This window comes from Rhopalosiphum maidis, chromosome 4, assembly GCF_003676215.2.
Source record: "Rhopalosiphum maidis isolate BTI-1 chromosome 4, ASM367621v3, whole genome shotgun sequence".
Taxonomy (NCBI): Eukaryota; Metazoa; Arthropoda; class Insecta; order Hemiptera; family Aphididae; genus Rhopalosiphum; species Rhopalosiphum maidis.
This window is the reverse complement of record NC_040880.1, coordinates 18,240,195-18,256,229: the sequence shown is the minus strand read 5'-3', so window position 1 is coordinate 18,256,229 and position 16,035 is coordinate 18,240,195. Positions and strand designations below refer to the sequence as shown.

The following is a 16,035-nucleotide window of genomic DNA, read 5'->3' as shown; positions in this document are numbered from 1 at the left end:
TAGGAGTAATATATTAATATAAAGTCAAGTAACGTAAGTTATAAAAATGAGTATTATAATAATTTTGATCCATAAGTTATTTATTAATTAAGTTATTAAAAAATGTTCTGAAAGTCAAATTACTTGGGACTGGAATCAATGTCCAATGGTTTAATCCAACTTACAAGTATATGGCATGGTTTCAGAAATAATTTAAAAATTATTGATGACTTAAACGTTTCAAACATAATATTATTGTCGCTTAAAATTATAATTAGCATAATATAAATTCAACAAGAATACTGGATAAATGATAAAAAAAAAGGTTATAATGAAAATTAAATTAAATATACTGATTTTTGTAAAATATGGTAATTAACATGTAAATTAATGGCATGCCGTTGACATAGTTAAATAATAATAAATACTATGGTTGACTTATTAAAAACGTTGTTTGGTAAAAAAAATAAGTATAATTAAATATTAACAAAATATTTATGTTTTACAATGAATAATTTTTTTTGAAAATGTTTTCCTTTGTTGCACATAACGAGTATATTTTTATATTAATTAACTAAGTTTATTCTTAAAATTACGTTTTAGATTAAATATGGATGCGTCTTGTTTGGGCACATTTTTATTTTTTACCTGTAAATCGGAACTCTTTTGGACACACGACCATTTTCAATGTATAACTGGTTTGAGCACACGACAATAATTTAATTTTATCTGTTTATACCGATCTGGGAATTTAAAATCATCAATAAAGAGTTTGGAAATATTATTAAGTTCCATATAAAACAGTATATCTTGAGAATTTACAGTGTGCGTACATAAATTTTGTGACTCTAACCTATATTTACTGAGCATAGATTTAGTAATCATTGAAGATTTCTAAACGCTACATGAAAATGTTTGTATTTATATAAATAACTTTAAATTTACTAAGTATCTTGTTTTAAAAAGTGGTGATATTTAGTTTCATTGTTTTAAGTCTGTTAAGGGAAAAGGAAATTGTATGTAAATATTATGAAACAATTATTAACTATTAACAAGTATTTACATGCAACGTAACTAAAAGGTAACAGTATGCAAATCACGTGTATAGTTTAAACATCAACTTTTCCCAAACCAGTGGTAGTTTTGTGTACAAATAAGTATCACCCTTAAATATGGACGCGGCGGTAATATAGAACAGCAACTACCTAATCCAAGAGCTTGGGCAAATACCTTCGAAAACCTAAAACATAATTTTTGTCACTTTAAATGATAACTAACATTTTTGAGTAAAGGATTTGATGATCATCAAGTAAAGAAAGAAATTAGGTGCTTTATAATCAAATGCAAATAATTTGTCTTACATTTGAAGGGTTTACATTCTTCGACTTCATATCTATTTATAACATCAAGTGAAGCATTTGAATTTTCGTTGGACATAATATGCTTTATTTATATATGTATATTAACTTTTAGTTTCTTAACCGTAAACAATGGTAATTTATTATTTATTATTTTGTAATTTATTTTATGTATAATGTTGCTTAATTTTTAGATAATTTTGGTGGAGACGTTGGATTGGTCGTAACTCAAGCAATTAATATGATGGGCACGCTACAGTAGGGAATAAGACAATTAGCAGAATTAGATAACCAAATGATATCTGTCAAAAAAGTAATTGAGTATATAAACATTCCACAAAAAAATCATGAATCTTCCCCGAGTAATATAAATTTTCTATAAATAACTAACTGTCAAGAATTTTTGTATTATGATATTAAAGATCAAATTATATTTAAACTGCTAATTAAGAATAGCCAATTGGTAAATGTAAAAATATAAATAAATATGAATATTCATAATTAGAAAGTTTTTAGTAAAGTAAATAAAATTATTATTACAGTGATACATTGATTCTTTTTATAATATTCATACTTTAATATACTTAATTGATTTTGGCAATAAAAAAACTCATGTTGGGTTTTAGTCTTTATACTCTGGTTTATTAAAACTCTAAAAATAACTAACAGGTTTTTAATTTATAGACATATACAAATTGTTTTGCAAAAAAGTATTAAAATATAAAATACAAATATTAAAAAATTTAAACCACGATAAACGTATTTTTAGAAAAAGGTAGTTAGAATGCTTTTATTAAAACTCTATACAAGACCGCTATAGTATTACTTAATTAAAATGTATAATTAACACGTTTTACATAAGATCAAGATGTATTAAATACATTAAACTTACATAAATCTTAAACATAATCTGGTAAAATCTAAAAAACCTAATAAAGTAGTTTTTCTGCATTCAATCAATATATTCAAATCATTCATCGATTTTATTGATCATATTATTATTTAGTTAACCTTTTAAAGAGGTAAAAATAACATTAGTATTTTCAAAATTTAAAACTCTTTTAAACATGATATTACATTGCATACATTATTCATAGGTACGCTGTAAATTATAAAGTATATTACATATTTTCGTTTTAGATAAAAAAAAAAAAAACCACCTAATGAATGGCCGGATAAAGGTCAAATCGTGTTTGACAATTTTTATCTACGTTATAGCTTTGACACGTTTTAAACAATTTTAATATTCAAATACAGGCAATGGAAAAAGTTATATAAAAAACTATGTACTTTTGTGACTTATTAATATTATTTTAACAGCTTTTATATTCAGATAATTTTCTTTTAATATAGATAGATATAGTAGGTCGAACTGGTGCAGGAAAATCGTCATTGATAGGTGCGTTATTTAGGCTAGCTCTCAATGAAGGCAATATCACTATCGATGACTAAAATACTTATTCTCATTTGTTCTGTGTATATTGCTTGTAAAAATCTTATTGTTTATATACGATATATATATATTATATATTTTGTGTGAATTATATTTTTAACAATACCTTAAATAATGTATCAAAATCTAGAAATTTTTAATTTTACATTTAAAACTTTATGTTTCTGTTATGTTTATAAAAAGGATAATTTATGCAGGTTCCTACAAAGTATAAAACAAGATAGATTTACTGTACCCTTGTTTAAATTTTCTTTAATTAAAAAAATATGTGTAAAAATAGTTATTATTTAATATAAAGAGTTGAAAATTCTAAACTGTTTTTCTGAACGAATTTTAATTTCATTCCACTGTTATATAAATTACGTAATTAAATTTTGACAAACGAAGTAGTGGACAAACATTTTGCCACAGTTACCTCGTACCACTCTACTCTGCGCATCTTAACTTTAAATACTTATAACTCATAAACTACTCGCTCCAAATTCGATTCTTATGTATCAAAATACTCAGAAAATTATTAATATGAAATTAAAACTATGTTGTCATTCAAAAAAGTAAAAAACTTATATTATTATATATATTATATATACTTAGTTATAACTTATATAACTTATAACTAATGTAAGGATAAAAAATATTTAAAAATATATTTTTTTTAACAACTTGAAACTGTGTAAAAAAATGTTTTCAAAAACATGAATACTTTTAGAAATAATGAATGTACAACGATAAAAGAATCACCTTGTATACTAATTAAATTAAATTAAATTAATTTTACGAAACTTTTTTTAAGTTTATTTCGTCAATAAATATTTGAATTTAATATCTACCATGACATCTCTCTGCTTAGAACTGTAGTACGATTACTTAACATCGATTTGGTCATTGATGAACTAAAAAAAAAATTGAAAAATTGCCTAAAGCTCTATAATTATACGATTATCGTATGTACTGTTGTGAATAACACTAGATGATCAATTAAACGTGTAGCATTAACATGATCAAAATGACTGAACATGTCATTTATTATTGCGTTTTCTAAATTAACCATATTTCGCTATAAGACATTTATCAATTTCAGTTATACTCCTAATCATAAATACTTGTAAATATCAAGAATTTACGAAATTTCTTACCTTAGTGATTTTGTACGTTAAAAACGTTTTAATACTGTAGTTATTTAAGAATAAAAGAATTGTGAGTAATAAAAAAATATTGAACATAAAGAATTAATAATTACAATAAAATATAAAAGAAACTTAAAAGTTTTAATCTAATATAAATGTATAATAATATTCGTAATATTATTATTTATGATTCACACACTAAATTAATCATTCGTTATAACATCATATTATCTGCGACCTATACAACCTAATCGACTAACTATATATCGGTACTAGTTAGTATTATATTCTAACATTTTTAATCACAGCAGCTACAAAACTTTTATACTTTAACTATTACGTTCTTGGGTTTAAAAAAAAATGTCATCTATAAAAATTATTTTAAACTGTTTAAACTGTGTATATAATTAAATTATGTACAATTTCAAAACAACATTTTTTCAATATTGCGAATAACTCTGTTGAATATTATAAATGAGTTTTCAGTTGTGTAAAAATTAATAATACATTTTACGAATGTCGATTGAGAAAGGTTAAATGATTTACAAAAACAAAATCCATAAACTACATGTAAAAAATTACATTAATATGAAATATTAATATTTTATTAATTATTAATAAAAGATACTAAAAACTCTATGGATTAATCGCCTATGGGGTAATAAGTCATGCTATTTATAAAACTTAAAATTAAAAAATATAATATGTTCAATTTTTAAACAAAGTGACAATTACGAGGAACATATTAATACATGTTAAGTAACGTCAAACATAATTTTTGTCGTTTAGAGTGATAATTAGCATAAAAGAAATATCAAGAAGAATATTAATTGATACATGATAAAAAAAATCCATGATATAAATTAAATGAGATAAACCGATTCTTGTAAAATAAACTAATGGACATGGAATATTATTGGATTTGGTATTTTAATTACATACATAACTTTTCTAACGTATTTAATTAAAATATTTTTGTTTAATTGGTGTTATTTAAATTTAAAAAATAATCATGTCAAGAGAAAATAAATAAAATTGTAGTATTTAAAATCTCTTTATGATTTTTAGACTGTTAAAGATATACTTAATTATTTAATTATTGATTGAAAGTAAATTAATTTAAATTATTTGACCAAGTTTTTAAAACGTATTATAATGGTTAATAAACATAACTTAATATATTTTTATGTAAATAGTACATATATAATATATTATTTTACTAAAATATGAAATTGTGAATACTTATTAAAACCACTTTGTGGTAAAAAAAATAAATATAATAATAAATTATCGAAATATTATTGTTTACATTGAAAATAAGTGTTTTTGAAATGTTTTTTTTTTTTTATTATACACAATTCACATTATACTAATTAACTAAGTTTATTCTTACAATTACGTTTTAGATTAAATATGGATGCGTCTTGTTTGGGCACGTTTTTATTTTTTACCTAAAAAATCGGAACTCGTTTGGACACACGACCATTAAAAATATATAACTGGTTTGAGCACACGACAATAACTTAATTTTATCTGTCTATACCGATCTGGACATTTATAATCATCAATAAAGAGTTTGGAAATATTATTAAATTCCTTACAAACAGTATATCTTGAGAACTTATAGTGTGCGTACATATATTTTGTAACCCTAACTTATATTTACTGAAAATGGATTTAGAAATTAGTGAAGTTTTCTAATTACGGCATGCAAATGTTTGTATTAATATAAATAGTTTTAAATTTACTAAGTATCGTGTTTTAAAAACTAGTAATTTTTATTTTCGTTGTATTAATCCAAGTCCGTCAAGGGGAAAGAAAATGTATGTAAATACTATGAAACAAGTATTAAATATTAACAATTATCAATGATAAACATGTATTAACATGCAAAGTAACTAAAAGGTAACTGTGTGTAAGCCTCGTGTATAGTTTAAACCTCATCTGTTCCCAAACCAGTGGTAGTTTTGTGTAAAGATAATTTGTCTTTTTAGTATTTGTGCGCAAGTTAATACCGTCCTTAACATAATTAAAATGATAATTAACATAATAAAAATATTCAAATATTAACAAGAATATTTGATACGTGAAAAAAAAGTTCCTAAAAAATATTTAATGAGATAAACTGATTCTTGAAATATAAATTAACATCCATATGGCAAGTCATTGTTTTTTCCATATTGTAATTACATGCATGCCTTTTCTGGAGTATTATTTGTTTTAAATATGTTGCTCTACTTATTAGTGTTACTTAAATTTAAAAAAATTAAACTTTGTTTAACAGATTGTGAAATATGTGAAGGTAGAATAAAAAATGTATATTATTTTTCTTTATTATTTTCAGACCGTTAAAAATAAACTTAATTATTTCATTATTGATAATAACCATAATTAATGTAAATTAATTTTAATTATTCGACCAAGATTTTAAGAATTATTATAATAATTAATAAATAGAACTTGATATATTTTTGTGGTAAAAAATTAAACTGAATATAATTTAAAATTATTAGTGTATTATTGTTTTACAGTAGATAAGTATTTTTGAAAATATATTTCTTTGTTATGAGTATTTCACATTATATTACATATTATCTAAATTTATTTTTAAAATTAAGTTTTAGATTAAAAATGGAAGCTGCAGGCAATAAAAAAAAACAATTACCAAATCCACGAGCTAAAGCAAACATCTTCGAAATCCTTACATTTAGGTACTAAGTTATTGATATATATATATATACTTATATTTATATGAATTATAATTTAAATTAGAATGTTAACATATAAATAATAAGAGTTGAAAGAAACAAAATTGTAAAAGTTATTTACATCTTCAAATAATAATTTCGTATTGGCATTAACTGAATTAAAATATTAACCCTTAATTAAATATTTCATTTTAATATGTATTTATTATAAATTCACTTATTCTTTATGGTACAGCTGGATTTTTAACCTCTTTAAAGCGGGACAAAAGAGAGATTTGGAGACCAATGATTTATACGCTCCACTTGACGATGTTAAGTCCTCGTTATTAGGATTCAAATTCGAAAAGTAAGTTAATACATGAATATATTTTATTTTAAATTTACTTTTACAAATTTTCTTACATTTATCCAATAATAGGATATGGAAAAACGAGATCACTAATGCAAAACGTACAAATCGGGAACCTAGTTTATCAATAGTTATAATACGAATGTTTGGTGGTCATATCTTGTTTTATGGATTAATACAAATGTTCACAGAAACGATATTAGGGTAAATATAATAAATAAATTGTGAAAAAAATGTTTAATTTTAACTCGTGTGTAGACAACTAATACTGTCTTTGACATAATATTTAAAATAAACAACAATTTATTGTATTAAATGATACCAACGTACTCCCTCCGCTATATAGTATACAAGGAACCTTTTTTATATATAAAATTTGGTGTACGACGCGTACGTCTGTGGCGCAATCCCAAATATACTGAACCGATTTTGACGAAATTATGATCGATTTGTGTGATTTTGTCTCCTTCGTAAGATAGGATAGTTTTTATCTCTTTATTAGGACTGTGTAATTATTCAAAAAATCGATTATTTTTACGAATGATATAATCGGTTAATCGATTGAATAAATGCAACGCAAGGCGGAACAGCTATGTAAAGTTGATATGTCAAAAATATCATCTTTACACCAAATCAGAAAATCAAAAATGTTATTTATCCTCACGCTAAATGTTAGCAATAGACAATCAAATTTACACGAATGCATTTTGTACAGGCGAAAATGCATGGTGTTTAGATCCTACATTAAATATAATAAATTATATGTGCAAATAGAAAAAGTCTGTTTCTATTAAATTTTATATTTTAAATTAATGGAATACAAATTTTTTTGTATACAACAATTGTAAATTAATATTGGACAATTGTTGATGATTATTAATTAATGTACTTAAATATAGGTGCTTAAAAAAAATATTTTTGTTTATAATAATCTGAGTCAGAATGCTGAGATTAAACGTTTTATAGAATGATTCAACCTGTACTCATTGGAAAACTGTTAGAATATTTCAACCACAATGAGTCAAACATCATAAACTTAAAAAACGCATACATGTACGGATTCGGTCTATTGATAAACATGTTAGCCATCATATTATTGAATCATTATTCGCAAGTAGAACTGTGGTACCTCGGTATGAAGATCCGAGTTGCCTGCTGTTCAGTAATATATAAAAAGGTGAATTCACTTACTTAAAATTACTAAACAATTACAAAATATTATTATATTTAATAAAATCATTAAACATATACAATCAAAAATTGAATTTTAAAATCACCATTCAATTATATACAATTATATGCGATTCAATATATATATTTATATACATATAATAAATATTATTTTAAGTAAACAGTTTATTTCGATATTATTGAATATTAAAAGTTCCATATTATGATTTATAATAATTAATAAATTATTTATTATTATAATGCTTTATATACATATATTACATATTTATATAATATAGGCATTAACATTAAGTGGAACTTCTATATGTGCAAGCAAAGTCGGTCAAGTAGTAAATTTGATAACAAATGACGTAAACCGGATTAATAAGGCATTTAAACATATACACTACTTATGGATTGGACCCCTGCAAATTATTTTGGTTACATATTATTTATGGCAAGAAATAGGTGCAGCATCAATAATTGGAGTGACTGTATTTTTTGTGCTTGGTCCATTACATAGTATGTAAAAAGACAATTTTTATCTATAGTTTAATTATGTATTTATAAATCATAACATTTTTATTTTAAGGCTGGTTGGGGAAGAAGAACTCTGGCCATCGATCAAAAACAGCCTCTAGAACTGACAAAAGGGTAAAACTGATGAATGAAATAATATCAGGCATTCAGGGGATTAAGATGCACGCATGGGAGAAACCCTTTGAATCACTTGTACAATATGCAAGAAAGTATACGCTACTGAAATATTAAATAACTATTGTTTTGTTACATAAATATTAATTGGATTGTTATAGCATGGAAATTGGACACATCAAAAGAGCATCGTTGGTTAGAGTATTTTTACTATCATTCAAAATATTTCATTTTAGATTTGCTATATTTCAATTATTTCCATTATTTACAAGCATTTCATCATACACATTAATAAGAAATATTATTAATACACAAAATGTAAATATAAGTTAAAAACACTTACTATGAAAAAAGGTTATATTACAGTACGATTAATGTTATGATTAACATACGTTTACAGGTTTTCGTTATAATATCATATTTCAGTATATTAAGGAAAATAATGTCAGTGAGTTTTCCTCATAGTGTTTTAACACTATCTGACATACTGATAACCAATAAACGCATTCAGGTACAAAAATAATTAATCATCATGAATTCAAAAAACGATGAATAAATACATAAATAATTATTATTACTTTTGTTAAAAAGTCGTTTTTACTACAAGATGAAAAGGAGAAAAACAATAAACCATTATTATTAAAATCAGAAATAACATCAAAAAATGGCATAGAAATGTCATACATTAATAGCAACAATTACACAAAAAACGGCACTAGTAATAAAAAAGATAAGAACCAATCGAATAATTTGGGAATTGACTTATTTAACGTGTCGACTAAATGGATACTCAATCAACCTAAAAACTCATTAAATAATATTAATTTATCCGTTAGACCAGGCCGATTGGTTGCAATCATTGGGCCCGTAGGAGCCGGAAAAGTATACAAAAGTGCTATTAGGAAATAATTAAAACAATAATACGATTAAACGTTACTTATTGTACAGACTTCATTGATCCACGCGATTTTACGAGAATTACCACTTTGCGAAGGAAGTATTTCCGTATGCGGTACAGTGTCATACGCGTCTCAAGAACCATGGTTGTTTAACGGTTCAATTCAACAAAACATACTTTTTGGTTCACCGATGGATTATAATCGTTACGAAGAAGTATTGTTTTTAGAATATAAATTCATACTTTTATATTAAAAATTGTATTTCATAGAAGTTATTTTTTAGGTTATAAAAGTATGTGCATTGAAAACCGATTTTAAACAACTGCCTTATGGTGACAGATCTTTAGTAGGAGAAAGAGGAGTTTCGCTTAGTGGAGGTCAAAGAGCGAGAGTGAATCTAGCGAGGCAAGTCGAAAATTAGTACTGTTTGTAATAATACCGATTAATATAATATTTCATTTTTTTTAGAGCTATATATAAACAAGCCGATATTTATTTGTTAGACGATCCACTATCCGCTGTTGATACACACGTTGGAAAACATATATTTGAAAAATGCATTAAGGGTATCAATGTCAAAGACAATATTGTCGTTAGAACCCTTGTTTAATGAAATTGCATTTTATTTTTGATTTACAGATTACTTGAAAGAAAAAACTTGTATTCTCGTTACTCACCAAATACAATATTTGTCGAGCGTTGAACAAATTGTTTTGATGGAAAATGTAAGCACAAAATTGGATTGTCTGCTGGAATTTAATATTTTTTAATAATAATAATAATAGAATAATATATTTTATTTATCGTTTTCTAGGCGACTATATTAGTCGAGGGTTCGTATCAAGAACTTCAATCATCTGGTTTAGACTTTACAAAATTGTTGAAGTCATCGGAGGAAACAACCGATTACGAAATTGATGATATAAATGCATCTATTAATAACAGTGTGGAGCAACTAACAAGTATATCTCGTCAAGGTTCTATTGCAAGTATTTCGTCGTCTATTGATAATAATGAATTAAATGAAACTCAGGACGAACCCATTGAAGTAGCTGAAACCCGGTCTTCTGGAAAAGTTTCACGCAGTATTTATTTGTCATATATTTCTTCCGGAGGAAATGCTTTTTCATTATTATTTTTATTATTCATAAGTTTATTCACTCAAATGCTTGGTACTGGTGGAGATTATTGGTTAAGTTATTGGTACATTGATTTGGATTTTATTTTATTTATTGGCTAACTTTATTTAATACTAAAAATTTTAAATTTATTTTAGGGTTAATCTAGAAGATAACGTTCATCGTAACAATACAGAGACTAACTCTACGAATATCAGTAATTTTATTTTTTACGTATTATCTGATACACCTTTGATAATATCAAGTCCGTTTTATGTTATAATGTACTTTATTATAAACATAGCTATGCTGGTATTTATTGGCATACGATGTGCTATGTTTGTAACAGTTCTTACGAGAACTTCTACGAATTTACATAACAATATGTTCAACGCCATTACCAGGGCCACCATGAATTTTTTCAATACAAATTCATCAGGTAATGAATTAATCAAATAATTTTTTATCTTTACCTTAAATATTAATTTTTCAGGTCGAATTCTTAACCGCTTTACAAACGATATTGGTGCTATCGATGAAGTATTGCCAACACCTTTATTGGATTTTGTACACGTAATTGTTTATTTAATTTAATTAGCTCACTATAATATTATAAAGTTATAAGGCACGCAATAATCTTTTATATACTTGTATTTGTTTACTAGATGGCATTGCAACTTCCAGGAACTATTGTTGTGGTTGGTATAATAAATTATTATCTTCTTATACCAATATTCATCACAGGATTGATGTGTTATTATACTTTTCATTTTTATTTATCAACATCACGTAGTATTAAACGTTTGGAAAGTGTTTGTAAGTGATTAGTTATTAATTAATTATTATTTTATAATTGTTTACTATAAAACATATCACAAGTTTTGAAACTTTCAATTTTTTTTCTTAAATAAATTATAGCTCGTAGTCCTATCTATGGGTATTTGAATGCATCGCTCAAAGGAATATCTACTATCCGAGCATTTCAAGCTGAGGACATTTTGAGTAAAGAATTTGATGATCATCAAGTAAAGAAACAAATTAGGTGCTTAATAATCAAAAATCAAATATAAATATTTTGTTTTTAAATTATAAGGATTTACATTCTTCGAGTTCGTATTTATTTATATCATCAAGTGAAGCATTTGGATTTTCGTTGGACATAATATGCTTTATTTATATATGTATATTAACTTTTAGTGCCTTAATCGTAAACAATGGTAATTTATTATTTATTATTTTGTAATTTATTTTATATATAATGTTGCTTAATTTTTAGATAATTTTGGGGGAAATGTTGGATTGGTCTTAAGTCAAGCAATTAATATGATGGGCCCGCTACAGTTGGGATTAAGACAATTAGCAGAATTAGATATCCAAATGACTTCCGTTGAAAGAGTAGTTGAGTATACAAACATCCCACAAGAAGCTCTTGAATCTTCTGCGGGTAATATACATTTTTATAAACAACTAAATGTCAAAATTTTTTGTACTATGATTCTTTAAGATATTATTGATTATCAAATTGTATTTAAACTGCTTGAAAACTGTAATTTTGAATAACCAACTAGTAAAAGTAAAAAAAAAATGTTGGAAAATTTATAAATACTGTTATATCGTGCTAATTTTATTGTTTAATAGCTAAAAAAGAAGCAGAAATTTATGAAATAATTTAATATAGTATTGGCGATTTCGTGTTATGAGCAATGGGGTAACCGCGCGTTCTAGGTCAGCGAGAATTGTTGAAGGAACTAACTACTCTCGCCGACTTCGGACGGTTACCACATTGCTCATAACGTTAAATTACCAATGTTTAGCTTTATAAAGTTATAATCTTATAGAAATATAGAATCAAGTTTTTATTATTAAAGTTGTATCGTATGTTGTAATTGTCATAATAAACAAACTAATATTGTGGTCAATGCTGACCTTTATTTATTTGGTGTAAAGTATTAAACATTTATATTATATATAATAAAACATAATTTTTTAAAATGTAGATATTTCCTCATTTTTGTTTTAGATAAAAAACCACCAAAAGAATGGCCGGATAAAGGTCAAATCGTGTTTGAAAATGTTTATCTACGTTATAGTTTAGATACCGCGTACGTTTTAAAAAATCTCAACATTCAAATTCAGGCAATGGAAAAAGTAATATAAAAAATAACGTACTTTTGTGTCTTATTAATATTAAATTCACAGGTTTTATATTCAGATGATTTTCTTTTAATATAGATTGGAATTGTAGGTCGATCTGGTGCAGGAAAATCGTCGTTGATAGGAGCGTTATTTAGACTAGCTCTCAATGAGGGCAATATCACTATCGATAATATAGAAATACACGAAATAGGATTACACGATTTACGTTCCAAAATTTCAATAATTCCTCAAGAACCGATTTTGTTTTCGGGATCAATGAGAAAAAACCTAGATCCCTTAAACGAATACCCAGATCATGTTCTTTGGAATGCTTTAGAAGATGTACGTATTTTCATTTATTATTTCCATACTCGATATATAGTTTTAATTGTGTCATAATAATTATGAAGAATTTAGACAAGTTTGACGAATTATATTTTGTTGATTTAAGGTGGAACTCAAAACTATTGTAGAAGATTTACCCGATGGTCTGAACTCAAAAATATCGGAAGGCGGATCTAATTTCAGTGCGGGTCAAAGGCAATTAGTGTGTTTAGCCAGAGCTATAGTGCGTAGCAATAAAATCCTCGTGCTAGACGAAGCTACCGCCAATGTCGATTCACAGTAATTGATACAAATCTTATAAAATTTCTTTCCTCGTTTAATCATTATACTGTGTTTTATGTATTATTTTTTATTTTCAGGACCGATGCTTTGATTCAAAAAACGATAAGAAATAAATTCCGGTCATGTACAGTATTAACGATCGCTCATCGTCTGAACACAATTATGGGTTCTGACAGGGTGCTTGTTATAGACGCTGGAACAATTGTGGAATTTGACCACCCTCTCAATTTGTTGAAAAATAAAAATGGATTTTTTTACAAAATGGTAGAACGAACGGGAACCAAAACGTCTGATTTGTTACATAGTATAGCAGCTAAGGTACTTTTCAATAGTTAATTATACAGCTAATATTTTTTCCATAGAATATTAGTTCTTTGTTAATAACTTGATTTGTACATAATTATTTTTTTAGAGTTATACGAACATGAAGAGTTAATTGCATAACAATTTTGCTGAAGATAATCATTTATAATTATTTTTGGTTTTTAAATTTTATTTTTTTTTTTACCAAAATAAATTAGATTTGTGATAACGTTTAATGTTTTACAACTTACACTAGTAAATTTACCACTACCCCAAGTCCACATACTTTTAAATTATATTAACATCGCGCATATTATTTTATAATTTTATATTTAATAATAGTAGAAGGTAATAAGATGGTATTTTTTAGTACATTAGAAATACATTATAGTAACCTATCCTAATTTTTCATAGTGTCTTCCTAATAACTTAATCTATATGTATTACATTTATTGTATGTTCAAACTCCAAATGATTAATTACTTAACTAAATAATAATATTATGTGGCTATTGAAGGAAGTATGTAAATTAAAGTATTCATAGCTAATACAATTTTAATTTAAATTGGTGTAAAATGTTTGGATATATACATATTACGTATAATCTGTTTCAAATATTTCAAGTATTTTATACATAATATATGTACGTATTTATCTTAAAAATGGAATTTATAAAATTTATACTAAATAATTTTAGATAAATGTTATTTTTTTTAAATAATTACTAACACATATTAATCAAAACTCTTAAAAATATACTGTCATTGATAAAATAATAGTATTTATATGATTGTATTGCTGTGGAGTCGGGATTAATTTATTAATATAATCTAACCAAGTTTATATGATGGTGAAAAAGTTTAATTTTCATAATTTTTTAGTTTTCAAAAATTACAATTGTTTAGACTGCGTGGAGGGGAATTTTCCAGGTGGTGTATTCAAAGTTTGTGTTTCTATGAGTAGTCTATAGCGAAACAATGCAGATATTTGTTGATAAAATTTTTGTACGAATTTATTTTAAGCGGATAAGTAAATTTTAAATAAAATGTTAAAGTCACAACAAATGTGTTATATTATGTCAATCAGCCATCATTGAGTCTAACATTTTTTATTTTTTCGATTTCATAATACTCATATACATTACATTTTTTTTTGTTGCACGATAAGTTTATAATATTATATTTACTTGCGCTCACAAATAAATAACTTACTTTTCAATACATTTTTATTCTGAAATTTGCATAAAAAATTCCCCGCAACGTTCGTATAATTATTAATAGTAAACAATAATTACGAATATAAGAATTTTCGTAAAGATAAAATTATTTTTAAAAAAAACATAACTTTTCGGAATACCATAAATATCATAAAGAGGTATGTTTACTTTTAAATATTTATATATTTTATTTAATAACAGTTATAACAATATTATATCATATTAAATATCGTGTAAGTATAATGCAACTATTTCAAACGATTGTTTGTAAAAAAGTCACCTATTAGTGTTCAGTAAATATTTTTTTTTTTTTTTGTCTGCGGCATAATACATTATAGCATAACTCAGTCTAAATTGCTTGGCAAACTTTTGGTGTATTACAATACCAAACAATTTAAAAATACTAATATAAAATAAACATGCATATTTGCATCTGGTTTAGTATTCACTATTCAGCGTACTTAAATCTACAGTTGTATTCATTTTAATGAGTCAAGAGTACTTGAACAAAGCGATAAAGTTATGAATTGTGCTTACTGTTCGTTAATATTCAGAATGGTAAACCTGTATAATAATATTTTTAAAGATAATAATTTACAATTATTCTACTCATATACAATAGACTAAGTAAAATTTAAAATTTAAAGAAGTTTAACTTGAATTTTTTTATTAGGTTTTCTTATTACAGTATTACGAGTCAATTATAATTTTTAATTTTATTAACCTTTCTTTTCTACGATGTTTTGATAATAAACTGATAATTAAATAACCATATTATTTTATTTACTTTTTTTTACAGTGTTTCAAAACAGGCCAAATGATAAAAAATCTCCAAACAAATAAATTATTGAAAAATTGGTGCTGTTTAAAGAACAATCCATTAGATCATGGTTACTATTTTAATTTTTATCAATATAAGATTGGCTTAATTAATATTT

The 16,035-nt window shown here is 25.0% G+C and overlaps 1 protein-coding gene across 5 annotated transcripts; it reads left to right on the top strand.

Annotated features, from left to right (window-relative positions):
• The first annotated feature begins 1,040 nt into the window (after window positions 1-1,040).
• LOC113548769 (probable multidrug resistance-associated protein lethal(2)03659) lies at window positions 1,041-14,330 on the top strand. Of its 5 annotated transcripts, none has more exons than XM_026949827.1 (26): window positions 1,041-1,060; window positions 6,536-6,628; window positions 6,861-6,971; window positions 7,044-7,178; window positions 7,941-8,151; window positions 8,444-8,666; window positions 8,737-8,893; window positions 8,960-9,116; window positions 9,199-9,309; window positions 9,390-9,680; window positions 9,747-9,911; window positions 9,981-10,102; window positions 10,166-10,263; window positions 10,337-10,422; window positions 10,512-10,900; window positions 10,974-11,254; window positions 11,309-11,388; window positions 11,481-11,631; window positions 11,734-11,840; window positions 11,909-12,032; window positions 12,092-12,259; window positions 12,836-12,963; window positions 13,048-13,293; window positions 13,403-13,575; window positions 13,656-13,896; window positions 13,991-14,330. In XM_026949827.1, exons 2-26 carry the CDS (start codon window positions 6,549-6,551, stop codon window positions 14,012-14,014), a joined length of 4,059 nt encoding a protein of 1,352 aa, XP_026805628.1. In that variant the 5' UTR covers window positions 1,041-1,060; window positions 6,536-6,548; the 3' UTR covers window positions 14,015-14,330. The 5 variants fall into 5 exon arrangements, with proteins under 5 accessions (XP_026805628.1, XP_026805627.1, XP_026805629.1 ...); XM_026949826.1 differs by lacking the exon at window positions 1,041-1,060 and adding an exon at window positions 1,631-1,650; XM_026949828.1 differs by lacking the exon at window positions 1,041-1,060 and adding an exon at window positions 5,545-5,740 and having other exon boundaries at window positions 6,542-6,628.
• The last annotated feature ends 1,705 nt before the right edge of the window (window positions 14,331-16,035 follow it).

Bases quoted from the DNA above. Each gene is read 5' to 3' on its own strand.
- LOC113548769 (XM_026949827.1), top strand. From the start codon at position 6,549: ATGGAAGCTGCAGGCAATAAAAAAAAACAATTACCAAATCCACGAGCT. The intron at 6,629-6,860 runs GTACTAAGTTAT...TTTATGGTACAG, and splicing joins TTCGAAATCCTTACATTTAG to CTGGATTTTTAACCTCTTTA. The intron at 12,033-12,091 runs GTAATTTATTAT...CTTAATTTTTAG, and splicing joins TGCCTTAATCGTAAACAATG to ATAATTTTGGGGGAAATGTT.